The sequence below is a fragment of the Corvus hawaiiensis genome, chromosome 12, assembly GCF_020740725.1.
Source record: "Corvus hawaiiensis isolate bCorHaw1 chromosome 12, bCorHaw1.pri.cur, whole genome shotgun sequence".
NCBI classification, from domain to species: domain Eukaryota; kingdom Metazoa; phylum Chordata; class Aves; order Passeriformes; family Corvidae; genus Corvus; species Corvus hawaiiensis.
The window spans coordinates 4,751,063-4,769,417 of NC_063224.1; the positions used below are offsets into that span (position 1 = coordinate 4,751,063).

General features: G+C 40.5%; 1 protein-coding gene across 1 annotated transcript in view; it reads right to left on the bottom strand.

The window, feature by feature from the left end:
• The window catches only part of LOC125332090 (c-Maf inducing protein), a 132,105-nt gene that overhangs the window by 54,388 nt on the left and 59,362 nt on the right, over nucleotides 1-18,355 (bottom strand). Inside the window, exon 2 of the mRNA XM_048316704.1 lies at nucleotides 7,490-7,615. Coding sequence (XP_048172661.1) covers nucleotides 7,490-7,615 — 126 coding nt within the window. The remainder of the gene's footprint in view (nucleotides 1-7,489; nucleotides 7,616-18,355) is intronic.

Consider the following 18,355-nt stretch of genomic DNA (forward strand, 5'->3'; position numbering starts at 1 on the left):
CAACATCTTTTCAGGCAAGTATTCAAAATCCACACCACACATATTTCATCTCCCAACACTGGTGCAGTTCACTGATAATGGCAGGAATACCAGAATTAAAACGCTACATGATTACCAAAAACGTGTTTAATCTCAAGGTCAGCTACTGATGGCTCAGTGACATAGACTTGGACTGATTACTCTCAATTAAATGGAATAATATCCTTTTATATATGAATTACATATTATTTATTTATATCTTAATGAGAATCAATTGCTCCTCCACTAGATGTCGAGGCAATAAAGTAGGAATAAATACATTATAAATAATCTTGGCTGACCACAGAATTTACCCAAAACTTTCCATTTCAAGAAGAATGCTGACATATCAGAGTATGAAATTGCTACAAATGGAAACAAAAAACTTCCTTTTCTATTTTCTTTTCTTTGCATGCAGTGAAAAATTTTAAAAACGTTTGGAGTGCAGATTTTCAAGATATTTTGGTCAGCCAGTATTTAATGATTTTCTGTTATTTACACCGTATTTTATGTATATGTGTACATTATAACACAAGACAGACTTCTTACCTATATGTTATAGAATTAAATTTCAATTCAATATACTTTATACTGTATTTTAACACAATGAAAAGGTCAAAAACAATTTGCCACCAAAAGGCAGAAGAATATTTTTAATATAATTAAAAAGACATGAAGTAAATATACTTAGATATTTCTTACCTTTGCCCAGACAGAATGCTCTAAAATCTCACCAGACTTCTTTGAAAATTTTAATTTCAAACTGAACCTTTTTTTCTTTTTTTTTTTAAGGAGAAAACTAGTTCATATAGGAGAACAAAACCCTTCCTTTCCAAATGCTAGCATCAAAGCCCTTTAAAGAATAAGTGAAACTGGAAGTTTTTGTCGGCTTGATATATACTAAGCAATTGCACCAATAATATTGCAATGTACACATCCACTACATCCTTAAAAATTCAGGAAGACTGAGTTTATAGGACCTATGCAAAATAAGATACTGTTATTTAAATCAATAAAATCAAAAGGAAAAGGAAGTACTTCACTCAAAGAGGCAAAATGTCAGCCTGATTCAGTCCCTGGTCTGACACTCAAGTTGAAAGCAAGAGCCAATGCTGAAGCCCTAAACTGAGAACTGTTAATTATTCTCCTACTTCAATGATGTCAGTAGTACAGCTTGTAAGACCCACTGCAAATAATTAGAGAATATTTTGTGTGGATAGATTGTGCAAGTGACTGCAGCCCTAAGTATTAGTGAGGACAACAGCATCATGCAGAGGAGGAGGCACAAGTGGACTGCAAATATTGGGGGAGAAAAGAAATGAAGAATGCTGCAAGACACAAAACCAAAACTGGCAAAGGAAAGACTTGTGTAACTCTATGGCAGCAATATACAAAGAGCATTTTAAAAGTAAAATTAGCAAAGTGACTGGGTTCCAAGTGTGGGACCAAGCACTGTCTACAAATAGAATTAGTTATTGTAGAGAAGTGATCAAGCAAACTGGCATCTGAGTCTGGGTTAGGAGTCTGAACGACTCTAAACACGCAGAGCTCAGGCTGTTATTCAAGACCACTTCAAGACAAAGATGACAAAGTGAACAGAATTTAGAAAAACAAACCTTTAGGAAATCCCCACACTTCTAATGATCAGGACTCAGTGGTAAGAGAAGCTTGGAAAATCAGGGGCCATTTCACCAGCACTCTTTGCACCGTGTTCAGCACAAACTGAACGCTTTACCCCAACCACCCTTGTCCTGAGGGAGCTGTCTGCCACCAGCCCTCCCCACCTCTCCCAGGCAGCAGGAACTAATCTTCCCAGGGCACCCTTCTGGCCACCTGACTCCAGAAAAACCACAGCAATATGCAGGAAATGCTGGATCTTTTGCAAAGGAAAACAAAGATCTCACTCTTGCACAGCATCTCTTGGTCCTCCCTCCTCATTTTCAGGCTTACACTGAAAAGGGACTACAGGGAGCATTTCTTTCTTAACAAAAGAACAGTGAGTTCATAGCACGCCAGGATGACAGAAGAGCCACCAGGCTCTTGTGCATGCTCAGCTGCCCAGCCAACTCTGCAGGCACTGACTTACTCGAGCATTTGGGTTATTATGGGTAATATTTCTGAAGTTTAAGCAACAAGCACCAAAGTGTAAAGCAGTGGAGGGAACTAAAATTCATTTATGGGGCTGCACATAGACAGTTTTATCTGAGGCGCATTGATGGAACCCAGGCTTTCTGCACTGAAATCATCACTTCCTGGGAACTGACACCTACAGTTTTTTACTCCAGCTAAAGGCATACTTTACTATATTTGTTCAGCTCTAGGGTACAATAAAAAAGAGAAACGAGACAGAAAAGACTTTAAACCAGGCTTTCACTGGGCATTCTGACCGCACAGGGAAGGTTTTTCTTATTTATTTATTATTCCAATGAGGAAGAAGACTATCTACTTTAAGAACACCTACTCTTGGCAGTATTTTTTTTAAGATTAACTGATCCTGGAACTGTGTTCTGAAGGATTTTATATTCTCATTTTTGGGGTGTAAAGGTTCAGTCAGAAAGGAAAAGCCACCTGGGATCAGCTGTACTACAAACTTTACTCAAAGGATTAAACTCAACTGCTTTAAAAAGACTGCTCACAGGAGAAAAACTGCAAGAGATTAAATGCCTACATATGCAAAGCTTTGGTCAACATGAGTATGAGTAAGTTTACACCTCTGCTGAAAAAGTATTTGCTCTGCACCCCAAGTACTTCATTTCTTAGTCAATGAGTAGGAATACAAGTTTATTATTAAAAAGCAGTGAATGTTTTAAAGGCAGATTTTTCTTTTTGCTCACAAAAATAGGAAACTGAACACTTGCTTCACACCAGCGTTACAGCCCCTGCAATAATTTGTACCCAGGCAAGGAGAAGACTAAATAGGAATCTGCGTGTTACTGAGAAACAGAACACCTGAAACTGCAAGAAACCGAGCACTCTAAAAATTATGAAGACCTTTGCCATTCCTTTAACAGTAAATTACCACCACGGCATCCCTTGCTACTTGGCATGTGTGTTATGCAGAAGAGTACAAGAACAGGCTTGTCCACGTAGCAAACTGTTCCCAAGCTTTTCCTTACAACAGTGTCCTTCACACATACACTTCTAGGGGATTTTGCCATGTGAAAAGATGTGGTAATAAGTGGGATTTGATGGCCCAGATTCTGGATTTGATTCTTCATGAGTTTATTCTGTTTCTCTCTCTCCCTCGCTTGCTTTCTGGTCAGCAGGATGGGGGTTTTGTTGTGCTTTTTTTCCAGCTGATATTCATTACTGGGACTCATAAAACAGCACAGGCTTCTCTGCCCCCATTTATTATCAGCTACAGGAACAGTGGAGCGTCCCAGGGCTGCAGGAAGCCAAGTCCCATGGCATGCACAGAGCTGTACAAAACCTTCACATTGCTGATGCACACCCCAGCATTGCACCTCCAGGACTTGGGCAGACCTGCAAGGGAAACCTGCCACTCTTCTGGCTTAACCCAGGGTACAGACAGAGTTGCTGAGAATTGGTAGAAATGCCACTTTCCTCCTTAAAATATTCCCTGCCTCTCCTGGATTGTGGTCCTTGCATGACCTCTCCACACCAGCAGCACTGGCTGGACTTGCACTTAAAACAAAAGCCAGGTTCTCCAAGGAGACTAAAATAACGTGTTACTAAAAACCCAGTGGAAACACTTACCGTGGGGACTCCCTGGCACAAACAGCGTGTTCAAGCACCGAGCTGAACGTGTGACTGTTGTGCTTGTCAAGGCTTCCTGCTCTGTTTGTTTTTCCTTCTGACTACGCTTGATTGCCAAGAAATGAATAAAACAACACGAGCGATAGGGATGGAAGTGGTGGCTTTAAGGCTAAAAGAAAGGACACCACAGAAAAGCAAGGCAGTACTGTCATGACTGAAATACCAAAGCCTTTTTCCTGGGAGTCTTCCTACATTTGGTGCACAGCAGCTCATGAAATTATACTGTAAGGTTTTTTTCAATCTCTTTCAAAAGGTTCTTCCAGTTATTTCACTACCAAGGGTAGCATCGTTCTCATAATCATCCACACAATACCATAATCACACCTTGTGCTCGACAAAGGGAAAGCAGAAGAGCAGAAGTCTAGCCCAGCTCAAGGAGGCCCAGCTATTCCTGATACTAAAGAGCTCACACTTCATCAAAAGCTAAATTTAGCTCCTATTTCCTGGCCTGAAGAGCTCGTGGCCTATGAGCTAGCTTTAGCAACACCTTCTTTCACACCTGCTACCCCAACTTCAGGGAAGAAAAAAAAAAAATTTTGAGATTTTGATTACTGCTCATGGAAAGGACCAGGGATCACATCATTTGGCAGGGGGAAAGAAAACACGAGCCCTCAGCATGTCTAGAAAACTGACAGTCTATGATCCCCAGAAATCTTACTGTCCGTGACTCCCACATGGGACAATGGAAATCCCCAAATGCCAGGCAGTGAAACACTCAAGACAGTTGTGTTCATTCAACAAACACTGAGTGGGAAGAACTCCACACATGAAAATGACTTTTAAATGTGAACCCAGCCCAGATTAAGCTGCCTGCTGCCTGAGAACCAGGTCTTCCTCCGAAACCCAGGTGGACACGTCCTGTTATCATGATCCGATTTCCTAAGAGGAGATGCACCACCTCTGGCGCTGCCTGTCAGATTTCATGTGTTAAAATAGGTTGGGATAGGTCAGTATTGCCATGGAAGGGCTTCAGGATGATGTAAGGATAGGTAATGGCACTCTTCCCTCACTGACTCATTCCTGTGTACTAATAAGCCAGAAATAGACCCTGGTGACAGCAGACAGAGGGGATGAAAACTTGAACATGGACCGGGACTCTCCTGTGGCATTTTGCACAGAATTGTTTAGGTAGAAAATACCTCTAAGATCAAATCCAGTGTCTAACCCAAGCTCATCACTAAGCCACGTCCCCAAGCGTCACATCTGCATCTTTTAAACACCTCTAGGGATGGTGACTCAATCACTTCCCCATCAGCCTGTGCCCTGAGAACACTTTTGGTGAAGAATTTTTTCCTAATAGCCAATCTAAACCTCCACAGCCTTTCCCTCAGCCACTAAGCAGGTCACCTTGTCACAGGAGGAGGTCAGCTGAGTCAAGCAGGACCAGCCTTTCATAAATCCACACTGCCTTCAGAAAGTGGAATCTTAAATTTTTCTCAAAAATGAAAAATTGGGAAAGCCTGTGATTCAAAAGTACTAAACTGCTTCATTTTATGTCAAATCATGTCAATAATATCCCATGGTATTAATGTAAAAACATAGATCAAAATATAAAATTCATATTAATCAGAAATATGAAATAAATTGGGAGGTAGTCAAAACAGTTCATTTAAACATTTTTACACACACACACACACACACATATATACATACACACACATTTTATTTAAAGGCTTTGAAAAAAAATTAAAATACAAATTTCACCAAAAGTGCACTTCAGAACAGTACTGGGAACATGTTTTGGACTAGTTTGACTTGTTCCACTATCATACACTTCCTGATACTAGAGCTGGACATTACATCAGAGCATGCTGCTGCTCATATTAGCAGGGCAGAAGAATTTCATAAAAAACTGGAAGTCACAATTTCCCAGAGATGCACTGAAGTCTTTTAGAAATCTGGAAATAACTGAACTATGCAAGGGCTACTTTCTCAGCTCCTCAGTGAAGGTGTCTTTTGGATACCTTTACTCTTTGTTACATATACTAGAGAATTTCTGCTGAACTCAACTACAAGCTTTTTCAACTTGATTTCTTCAGCAGACTAAACATAACTTTGAGAACTGTTCTGGATTTGTGAATACACATTACAACTGTATAAAGGAAATCTAATTTTATACTGCCTCCAATCTGACCACATCTGATGAATCAAGATACTACCAAGGACCAAGTCATACTAAAAACATTTTTTAAAGTTTTTATTTTGAATTATGTTGAAATTCCCATAGTTATAATGTAATCTGATCCAGAGGGCTCAGCTGGGCAGCAATAAACAGAAGTCCAGCTCATTCCTCTTCTTTATGTAACTTATAAAGACACTAATCTTTTTGAAGAAAATAGAAAAGTATCCATGCTAAGATGATGCTTTTTCACAAACTTAATTATTTATATGTTTGGTTTGTTGGCTTTTTTTTTTTCTTTTTTTTTTTTTTTTTTTAGCGACAAAATGTCAGGCTGCTCCAGATTACAGCCTGGCTACCCTATCAATTTCCTTTCCACTCAGGAGGAAGCTGTGGGTTCAAGCTTTATCTTGTTTCCCATTAAGCAGACCCAAAAAGGCAGCTTCCATAAACTACAGAATAAAGACTTGGAAACAAAATTTGGAAAGGCAGGTGTAACTATTCCATCTGTTGAAACAGATACAAATATAAATGCTAGCACCACTAGAGAAATTTATGGAAAAAGCAGAATCAAAATTATCACAAGTAAATCATCCAACTTGAGAAATTTAGACAACTTTCTGTCTAATTAATTCCATTAATGCATTAGGCAAGGAACATTTCAACAATAACAAGGACCCTAATCTAGCTGTTGGGAAATCATGGCTTGTCTTCCTGCCTTCCCCTTACAGTCCTACCTGGATGAAATACATATACACAATAGTCGTGGCTGTACAATCAACTGAAAAAGTAAAATCCCAAAGGGCAACAGGAACTATCTTCAAAACAACGTTGAGAAACGTGAGAGAGAACCATGCAAGAATTAAGTTGAAGTCAATTTCGTATTTTTAAATTATGACCTTTCAAAGTTCTTTGGGGGCCATGCAGCCGGGTTTTCAGCTGCTTTTCCTACTTATTCCAAAGTATTTCCAAAGCTCAGTGCTGTGGAGTGCTTTTCTGTCATTAAAACTTGCAATGACCTAAGGGGGTCTATAAAGCCTCACAAGTGGATGAAGAAATCTGGAATAATGTAAACACAGTGTCTTCTGTTTGAAAACAACACTTAGAGAACCAGCATATATAGACATCCATAAAAATACACTGAAATATTTCAGTGAAGATTGAGTATCTTTTAAAAATAGGTATCTTGTCAGTTCCAGTGCAAGTTCTGAGTTTCCTATATGAATTGAAGGACGAAATTTTAAACTTTTTTCATGCTGGAATAGGACTATATGTAAAAATACAATCATTCCAGGCCTGTATCAATGTGCCTTTACACAGAGCACTACTTTGCTGCACAAAATCAGCAAGAAGATTTAATCACTGTGGCCCAAAATTTCCATTCTGACTGTTAAACACTACAAAGAGGTTCAGAGCTATCATCCTGAGAAAATTTTCTGGTGGTTAGATAATGTGACAGCACCAAGTTTTCTGCCTTTTCTGAGTCCATCTAATTAAGATTTCATGCACAGGAAGCAGAAAGAAGTTGCTTCACAGTAAGAGAGAAAGAAAGTTGTACTTCTATGTTTACTGTACCTGCAGTAGGACAGTACCCCCTGGGATTGTGAGCTGTAAACAGTACTTAGGGGCATTCTCCCAGGAGAGCAGTTGAACATCTTCAATAGCACTGTAGGAAATGGAGTTTTCCATGTACCCAGTTGGCTGCAAGAAAACAAAGGAGAAGGGGAAAAAATGTTTACTTAGCTATCAGAAGTTTCACAATTTCAAAGAAAGAACAGCACTACCAGAATTACTCTTGGTGTTGAAAATATCTGCAAAATCTAATTGGAAAGCAAAATTCCTCCCCAGGTCATTCAACAGAGAGAACCATCCATGCACCTTCCTCCAATTCCTTCAAGTGTTAAGATCACTCACATAAAAATAAAACCAGACCAAACCAAGGTGCCTGAAACACACAAATGTCAGACTGTCCTGGACCCAAAAAATCAATGGAACCTAATTCCAGGTTGAATTGAGCTACTAAGGGCTTTGGCCAAGAACACGCTCTCAATGCATGAAGAGGCATCTCAACCACAGAGACACAACAACACTGTCCTATAGCAAGGTTGCTTTATTCCACACGTCCTTGTTCTTTTCCTCAGCTGCAATTCTGATCAACTACATCATCAAGATCCAGACGCCTTCATTTAACAGTGGTTCTTGGGGCTCCAACTCAAGTTTCAGACTCAAGCAAAAGCAAAGCAACCAAGGTACTCATCTCGGCCTATAGTTAAGCACTGTTTTCCTGCTGAGTGTGCTGATCTCCAGTTTAAAATGAAAGTCACAATTAAAACATAAATAAGGAACTGCATTTTGCAATAAAATGTACAACATAAACCAATAGTTGGAGGAAAACAAACTTAAACATGAAACTCCTTGTTAGTAACCCTGTAATTCTTAGGCTTTAGAGAAGTATAATTATCTCTGAGATAAGCTGAAATATAAATGTATCTATGCAAGCACACATGAAATTATGTCCTGAACTAAGTAAATACAGAGTGCTATAGCTGTGTATCTATTGAGTATGCATACATAAAGTGTACTTAAGGCAAGTAATTTTTAAAGTAATTGAATATTTAACAGAGGTCCTTAAAGACATCATTTATTTTGCTGTGCTAAAGCGTAAGTGAACTGATCAGTATTGCTGTGGCAGAGAAACTATTTTCATACAAAAATAATTAATCCCACTTCATGGATAAACCATAGACTTGACCATGTCTTTCAAGAGAATAGAGCTCATTACATTTATGAATTATTTTCTCACTATTACTGATTTACATATAACTTCAACTTCTCAAACTTACTCCCACTGTGCCCAATACATAAGTTATTTTTAACTGACAGTCTTGAAATAACGAAGGCAAGAGAGAAACCACATGTATTTCAGGGTCAAACGGGGCCAACTCCTAAAATCACAACACAGGATTCCTGGGGGCGAGTGTGAAATAAGCAAATTGCATTTGGAACGTCTCTACTTCTAATTGGTACAACTTTCTTCCATAAGCTAAGTAGGTGGTGCATCTGGAAACCTCACTTTGGAGTTACACACTTCATACATGTTTCTAAGCCCATAAACGTCATCCGCCAAAACACAGTGACAGCCCTGTCATCCACCTTTGCTGCTACAAGAACTCAGCTGTCTTTTCAGCACAAAAAACCCAGCAAGCCACAGAACTCAACCTCAATATCTTTTTCCCTAACGGTTGTTGCAGCAGCGCTCATTTTGCACCAGCCCTGGGTGAAAACAATTTTCACTGTCTCTTTAACGAAAACCTTGTTATGCAGGAAGTATGATAAACTTCTGCTTATTCATTTACCCACAATATTGTTCTACACTAGTGACTGGAATCCCAGTGGCTTAATGCTGATACTGTACATCATGTGTTGCCTACTGGAGAGTAATTATCTCGTTCTCACAGGAAACCAAAGGCCCAAGATCATTCGGTAATCAGCATTACAACACTCAGGGAAAAATATCAAAACAGCCAACATAAAATCTGGTATGCTCAGGGGGCAAAGTTATCAAAAACATGCTCTGAAAGACTGGAGAAGGGAGAAATCCAGAATCAGTTAATGCAAATACAAAATGAAATGAATCAAAGCAATCTAAATTTCTCTTTTAAGAAGGTGTTGACTGCCCTTAATACCCTCCATTAACTTCAAAGAGGATTTGAGGAATTCTCACAGAATCTGTTCCCAAGAGAAGCTTCTCCTATACCTTAAATCATCCATTTAAACAGCATTAAAGACAACTGATCCAGTTCAGCCACATCTCTGTAGCCATACACAAGTGATTTCATCCCAGGCATACACCTCTTCTCACAGGACAGTCCTTTTCCTTAAGGAGAATGGAGGAACAGAGTTGTGCAGTTTGCCAAGGATGGGAAGACTACCCAAACCGTAAGATGGAATTATGTAGACGGTCAATCACTCCAAATGAAAGCCTTATGCCAATGAGGTACTTTATGTAGTGTTCATATGATCCCATGTCCGTACCTTCTATCTAGCCACATTACACAGGTTCAGTTGTTTGCTATCTTACTCAAAAAATGAGTAGCCTAAATATACTTCAATCCCTGTAAGCATCATCATATGCATTGCTTCTGCTTTCACTAAAAACATCATGTTCCAAGAAGTGAAATATTTTCAGTTCTGAAAACACTAGTTACAGGCAGCTTCACCTCTGTTTCACAACTGAGAGTGCCTAAAGCAAAGTGATTTACCACTCTATAAATCTCCTTTAAATTGTGCTGTCCAATACTGAAGACCATCAGGGCTGGGCAGAAATGCTCTGAAGAAGCACCAAAACAGAGCTGTCATCAGATCTGAGTCTTCCTGGAGCTCACAGAGCTCATAGAGCTGTGGTGCTCCTCATAAAGACCATGGCACTCACAAGGGGAAGGTCAGCCCCACACAAAGGTGTCCTTTCCCTAATCTCTCCACACACACAGATGAGAGGACAGAGCTGTGTTCCTCAGCAGTGTTTTCTCAAGACCAAGCACAGTTCAGCCATTTATCAGGAAATGGCCTGAGGTAAAACCACAGCCTGAGTCACTGGTTCCTCTTAAAACACAGGTTATTTTGACATTCAGGTATGTGAACGTCAATCACAGTGAATCATTGTGGTTGATAAATAAGCAGTGCAAGTGCTGCACGTTCTCATGTTGCAGCTGGTCTTGCTTGCACCCACCCCCCCCAGAAGCTGCATCCTACCCCCAGGTCTCTCCACGGAGAAGTCAAATTAGAACAACACACGAGGCCAGAAATGTGGATTCAGAGATTTGAAAATACCTAAAATGAGACAGATCCTCAGTGGGTCACCACGAAGCATCTGGCATCAATACTAGTCCTTAAGCAGCATTCCCACCTCCATCCACCCACTTTGTCTCTGCCCATACAAATATTTGTCTGGCTGTGGCGTCAGGCAGATCAGGGAACCCATCCAGCTTTTGCCAGATTACTTTTGAGCTACTTCAGCCCCATTTCTAACATGAAACAGAAAATAGTATGTTAACATAACTTAGGGGCAGCGTATCATGGGGAAGGGGGAGCTGAGGACCTGAATACTTCAGTTTAATTACTGGTACCAGACAATCTAAAGCCACAGCACTGTGAGCAGCAATATGTCAAGTTCAGTTGAAAATGCCCTTATTTAAGAAAATAGTAACTCTTATTTTTATAGTTGTCATTTTTGAAAGGAGATTTATATTTCCTGGAAAAGTCTGAAATCTATGAAACTAAGCACGATAATGGACTTTTCTCCCTCACTCTACAAAATTAATCCTGACTTAGGAAACTTTGGCCAGAGAATCTACATATGTCAGCTTACATATTTACAGTTACAGTTTGAACTTCTGGCTGTTTGCTGTTGAATATGTTCTGAAAAACTGTAAGAGATTCATAAACAAAAATGCAATTTATTACAACAACAACAAAAAAAAACCAACCAAAAAACAACCCCACAAGGAAACATTTTTCTCTTCACATTAGCCTTTAGCCCCCTAATGAAACATGCAACTTCTCCACTGGGAAATCAGGTATGTTTTAACCTCAGTGAGAACTTGGTCTTTTTTCAGTTCCATAAAGATTTATTAATCATACAGCTCTGAAACTGTGCACCAGAATAGGCACACACCAAAACCTACTACAAATCAAATCTTAGGGGAATCCAGTGGTCCCAAAACTGGAAGAACATGTAGGCTCCTGCGTAAGCCTGGTTCTCTCTTGTGTTTCTGGGAAAAGTCGGCAGCAGCAAACTACTCAATAATGCAAAAATCTGCCTACTTCTTTCCATGGGAAATTCTAAAAGGGAAAGAATAAACATGACGTCCATTGTTAATATGGGGCTTGTATGCACTTACTCATATAATAATGCACTAAATCTTCAGCTGTATATTTCCCAAAGAAAGCATCTAGAAAAGATGAATTCTACAAATAGAGATGGTTATTTGCATTAAAACATATTTAGACTGACAACTCCCACCAACACAACAACAATGAAGAATGATTTTCCCAATTAAATACTCCAGATGGTGGGGGGAAACAGGGCTATTCCAGACCTCTCTTCCACTGTCAGGTGCTTATTTCTCTCTTGGCTGCTCTCAAGAATGAGCCATGCTCCTGCTGTAACCCAGGATGCTGAACACGCTGTATTACATAGAAGTTTTCCATACCCAAATAAGATTCAAACCTGCTGAATAACACATAGGAAGAGCTGATTGCTCTCAAAACTTTGATGGGGGTGGAGACTATTCAGTTGATACTGAAAGGTAATGGACTCTGAAACTGCCGAAAACAATGGCTGATTTGAAATAAATCTCTGCTAGAAGACATCCACGGCTCCAGAGAATGACCCTGCAAATACAGCTATTTCAGATAAGGGCAATTAACATCTTTGTTCATTAACTACAGAACCTATCAGAAGACATTTATCAAGTTCAGCAATTAGTAGTACTATGCCACAATATGCAGTACAGTACAATTTGTCTTTTTCTTGACATAGAAGAATTTACTGCCATGCTCACTTGTCATAATGACTTGAGAGAGTCAATGTTAATCTCACAGAGATTAACCTGATAACAAAACAGACAAAAAGACTAACAGCAAGGAGACACCCCACTCTGCCCCAGAACTACACAAAGATATTTCTGAGCTTTCTTGGAACAACATTCTTATCTAATCCATCAGACTTTCCAGCCTCCTAGCCTGCCCATCACCATCATTCCCTCCCCACTTCCCCAGGTAAGTAGGTGGTTTCATACGTGGGACTACAGGGAAAGATTTCACCTGCTCTGTGCAGTGAAAATGAGTGCTCAATCCAAGGAGCCACGGGGTCTTCCCATGATGCAAATCTAAATTATTTCTGCTTGGAGCTGCATTGCTCCTCAGTATCTCCAAGTTGGGTATCAATGCTTGGAGGGGTTTTGGTTGGTTCCGTTTGAAATTTTTTGGTACATGGAACCAAATTTGGACACTGTGATCCAAATCTTCAGTGAGGTTCTATGTCAGCCAAAGTCTAGGGTGTATTAGCTCAGTAGTGATGACAGCAAAAAGAGGGAGGGGGCTTTCCAGCACAGTTCTCTGTGTGTGGGTGACTGTTTATAAACATCCATGCGTGTCTGTGGGTTTATAAATGTACACACACACACACCTGTCTTTCTTTACAGCTACACAGAGACAAAGGATAGAAGAAATATATCCCACATTCTCTAGACAAAAATACAGCAGCAACTGTCATATGCTCAGTGCAAAGTAGCTCAGGTTCAGTAAGTGGCAAGATTTAATTAAGGAAGACCAGATCGTCCACAGAGCTGGTCATCCAAAATAAATCAGTGGAACTTCACTGATTTATACCAGCTGGGAATCTTAACTCAGAAATCCAACAGAAGTTTAACCAAATCTAGATCAGCAGCAAAAACGTGCATAAATGTCTTTCTTTCCTCTAAATATTTAAGACAACCAAGACTGGAGGCTGTTGCATTAATTAACCTTACAAACACGATAAAAATATAAGAGCTGCCAGTAAGAAACAGCTTACCCCACACTGTGCAGAAAAAAAAACCTTCCAATCTGCAGTGGGGCTGAAATATCAGTTCTGTGGAGCTTTAGCGAAGGGACAGGCCAAAACTGTCCATCAAAGAGCTGACAAGAAAAAACTGGTCTCAACATTAGGACATATGAGCTTGAAATATGTAAAACCTCTGCAGCAGACACCAGCAGTGGGAAGAACTTTGAATTAATTCAGATCTGAAGCAAGTTAAAAGCACAGAAGTTCATTATTAAGAAAAAGGGAAAATAAGGTCATATAATGGAATATCTACCATGACAAGAGAGTCAAATAAGCAGGAAAAATGTATTATTTAGCTGAAATTCATATCAATTTTTTTTTTTAAATGAAGACATTCTTCTCTTTTACTGTCAAACCCAGGTGAAGGAGCACTTCTGAAGGATGGCTTATTTGAATTTCTGGGAGTAAAATGAGACACATATCTTGAAGACTTTCCAAAGATGCCCATTATCAAGATGACCCTGTCTAAGCAGCCTGTAAGAAATCAAGCCTTTCTCTCTGGCCAGCTTAACATGCTAAAGGGAATTCCCCTGAGACTTCCAGTAGCACTGAAAGTTGAATTGGTTGCAATGCTGGTGTCCAAAGAGCTCTAAGGTCAAGCCTATGTAAGAATCCTTGTCTCCTGCTTCCAGACCTCTGTTAACACGGATGAGGACATGCTGCCAGGTGTACCTGCCCCACTGCAGAGCTGGAGACTGACTGAGCTAGTGGCCAAATCTGCCAGATCATTGCCAAAGGGCAGGAATTGGTCTCAGGCCAGAAATCAGGAGCGGGAAGGGAGGAGCCGTGTTTGACACAGCGTGCCAGACACAGTGAGACTTTCACAGGCACTGGCCTGACTCCCCTGCCAGGTGGAGCATCTCTGCTTGGAGCAGCAACTCTCCAAGCGTGCACTGCAGACTTCAGCACCTCCCAATGAACGTAAAGATCTCAAAGGGCAGAATTACCATCCCCCACTGTCCAACCGAGAAGAAGAAAATCTCAGTTGAGCTTGTAGCAGCACCATGCTCTTGATCATACCTGAGGGAACACGAGAAGCCTGAGAGACGTGGGAGAAGAACTCAAGACTTCCTGACTCCAACCATGTGAATCAGCTTCAAAAACATCCTCCTCCTCCAAAACTGGGTCACCAATTCATAAGAACGACCACTCCTTAGCAGGGTTCATATTCTCTGTATTTTTGCATTTATCATTGCAGTCCATTAAACTCTCCTTTGGGAAGAAATACTCCACAACCTTGAAAAGATGGGTTTATTATTTATCCAAGTTCCTTGAAATTACTTCAGCAAGGAAGGGACAACCACCAGCCAAAATACAGCAGGTACTCGCAGGAACAGCAATAAAAGAACCAGGGACTTCTTGCAGAAAGACCATACACACACCTACTTCTGTAAAGCAGCTGTTAGAGGAATATTGAAAAAACCCTAACTTTTGCCCAGAATATGATAAACCTACTGAGTGCTAAACAGATCTTAGGTCACTATAGCAACGATGATTTAACAGAAAACAAAACTGCATCCTTGTTCAAGGCTGCTCTCTGTTATCAATTCTCTTTCAACAAATCAGCTGTGTCACACTCCATGAAATGCATCAAGTGCTGCTAAATCAGAGAGAGGAGAGAGGGTTGCGTGTAAGGCTTTCAGACCAAGCAGACACAATGCATGCCAGATTAAAATGCCACCCTTTAACGACTGCTTTAACCAGGAGCAGCCCTGAGAGCTGGGAATGAAAGGTCATCAGCTAGTTTCAAATACAAAGGTGGCACCTGGATAATCAGTCTGTTGAATAACAGGAAACTGGTGTGTACTGTGAACAGGAGACCTCTGTGCAGCTGAATTTTTCAGAACTGGTTTAGGTGCTGGCAAAAGCATGTTCCTACCACAGATCATCCTTGCACTTGCAGTGTTTTACAGATCCCCAAAGGCATTCTGCTCACTATCTCTGTCAGGTCAACAAAAGGTAAAGAAAGAAACCACATTTGTTATCAGTAGGGTCATATCCTCTGTGCAAGGATCTGTTCCTCCCATGGAAAATTTTAGGGTTTTACAAACCAAAAAGGCTGAAGGCAGCTTTGAGGAAAGCAACACATTCACCTCTATCACCCGTGAATATGAAGTCAAACCTGAAAGGCCATCCAAGTGTAAATTACTGAATTTGTAAGAAGCTGAGCTATCCAGGATCTCATGCCCCATTAGAAATACAGAATCTGAATCATGGACTCTGCAATACTGACAGTTCTCACCACCTCCTCAATGCTCATACCAGCTCATTTCTTACTACCATTTATTTTCAAGAAATTAAATTGTTGCAAAACTAAACATACCATAAACACAATATCATTAAGTTCTGTTTTTCATTTCAAGAAGCGTTCTCCAACATTACTTATCATGTCCATGCCTTTTACCTGTAGAGCAGTGAATCCCTCAGACACTGTAATAGTCAAACAAATTCCATTAATAATTTTTTCCTTTTCTTTTTAATGCACCTTTAACCCTGCAGTTCCCAGGACACCACATCCAATCTCATTCTGATGAGCAAGTACAGAACAGGGAGTGCAGTAACCCAACTAAGCTTCTGAATTCCCAATAAGGAATGCTCTAATCTCATTGTTTTTGGAGAAAATATGAGCAGATCTTGAGCTCTCAGGAAAAATATTAACATAGGTCTGTGCTGTACATAGAGAAGAGAAAGGACACATAGCAGAGCCTTCAAAAAAGCTATAGCTAATGACAGTCTCACTAAACTCGCACTGTTATTACGGAAAAAAAACAAGAGGCACCTCCTGGGGATGAGTCAGAGCTATTTGGAATCACCTTCTGCTACAGGAGGAGGTGGGAAAACGTGCTTAAAGTGACAATGCTTTGTCTGACCTGTCTTACCTTCTGCAGTAACTTGGACAAGTCTACTTAATTTTACGTGAGATTCATCTCTCATGTCTGCAGCAGTGATTTCCTCCTGATTCTGTGTCTCTCACCACTACAGAATGACATGAATGGAAAGTGCCCTTTCCTTCCCTCCAGCAGGAACTCTCCTGCAGAGCCTGGAACCACCCGGCAACTCCTGTTGGTCTCCCTCAGTGTTTAACATCTGACTGGCTGTTTGTACTGGGAGGGAGTGCTGCTATTTAAATAGAGCTGACTGAAGTATTTGCAATACCTCCGTGGAAGGGAGACGGTGAGAGAATGGAGAAAGAGAGGGCAACTGCAGTGAAATACCAGAGTAAATACTGGAGAAAAGTTTCCTGGGAAATGCGCAATGGAGAGAACACAGAACACCAATTAGAACCTAAATTACCTTTTTAAGTTCTCTTACTATGCAAAAGGATACAATGCAAAGGATACTATGCAAAGGAAAGTGACGTTTTGTCTTAAAGTAATTAAATATTTAGCTAAAATCACAAAGGCATTGTGCTGGTGGAGAACGAAGTGGTATGAAACCGGCATACCCAACTAGCAAACTTCTTGTTTCAATACAACATTCATTGGTCTAGCAAGTTCCTTTTTCAAGAAAGGTGTCCTTATCATCATCTCCACAGACACACTTTGAAAAGCAAACAGAGAACAGCTCTACAATTAGGCACTGCGAAACTGGCAAACCCTTTCATCTGGGTGGCTCCCGAAAGGCTGGAGAAGAATTCCAAGAAATTGCAATAGTGCCCCCAGGGATCCCGGTGCACACAGCTCTAAAGAGACGCCTCCCAGAGAAGCCCTGTTTATCAGTAGCTAATGCATCATGCACTGCTCTTCTGTATCACAATGTGTTTTGGAAAACTAAGCCACCTTAGTCCTCCAACAGCATTTTCTGTTCCAACAGGATGATTCAGCCCTCAACAAGACACACTCACTTGTTTCCTCTGCTTGGTCTGACAAAGGGCTCATGCATGGACAAAGAAACAGATGTACCTGCCCTCCCTGCTACTGCTTGACAGATGAGCAAGGGGCTCCCACAACACACTAGACTATATAGACGTGTCTCTGGGTGATGCAATTTTGGAAAAACCCAGTTACTTACACAGCCAACAGCTAGCTATGCACATCTGAAGGTGAAAAGCAATACAAGTGCTTCCCAGGCTGCAGGAAAAATCAGCTTTCTGGATTTCCTCTGCCTACTTGGCCTTTCTTATACTCCCAAATCATAAAGAAACCACAATGCTACTGGGAAAAATTGAGTAGCACACAATCCATCAACACAGAGATGGGTTATACACTTGGGAGTTACACATTCAGTGAAAAAAACACCCTCCCAAAACAGCATCTTTGCATACTAGATTAGGGTGACTTCCCCCCACCCCTCTTCCAGTTTCCTACCAAAAATCTGTTTTAAAATAATTCCAGCCTTTTAGACAAGCTGAACTTTAAAGGCTGTGTCAGCACAATGGCTGCAAGTTTCACTCCCAGCCTTGGCAATTATGTTTTGGTTTTCAAGCTCCACTACATTGTCAGGTCTGCTTTCCTGTGCATAATTCTGCAGCAACATCCTCATCTTCTATCAGGATTATTGTATTAATTTATTTACTATCTCTATAGGAAATACCTCATTTCTATAAAACCTTAAATATTGCAAACACAACTTTGTAGACTGAGTTTCTGTGACCTCCATGAACAGTTACTACTCTTAGCCTAAGAAATTTCCACCAAGGAAATCTGAATGGTCTTCAGTGACCTGCTTGCCCAAAGTTAAGCTGGCCACAGATTCTCCACGAGAAAGCTAACAGCAAGCCAATACTAGTGAAGGACGTTAGCATTTAATGTCAAATCTGAATTCCATCCATCACAGGCTTACAACCACCAGTGAGTGTTACGATGTGGACTCTAAACACTGACGAAAACATGAGT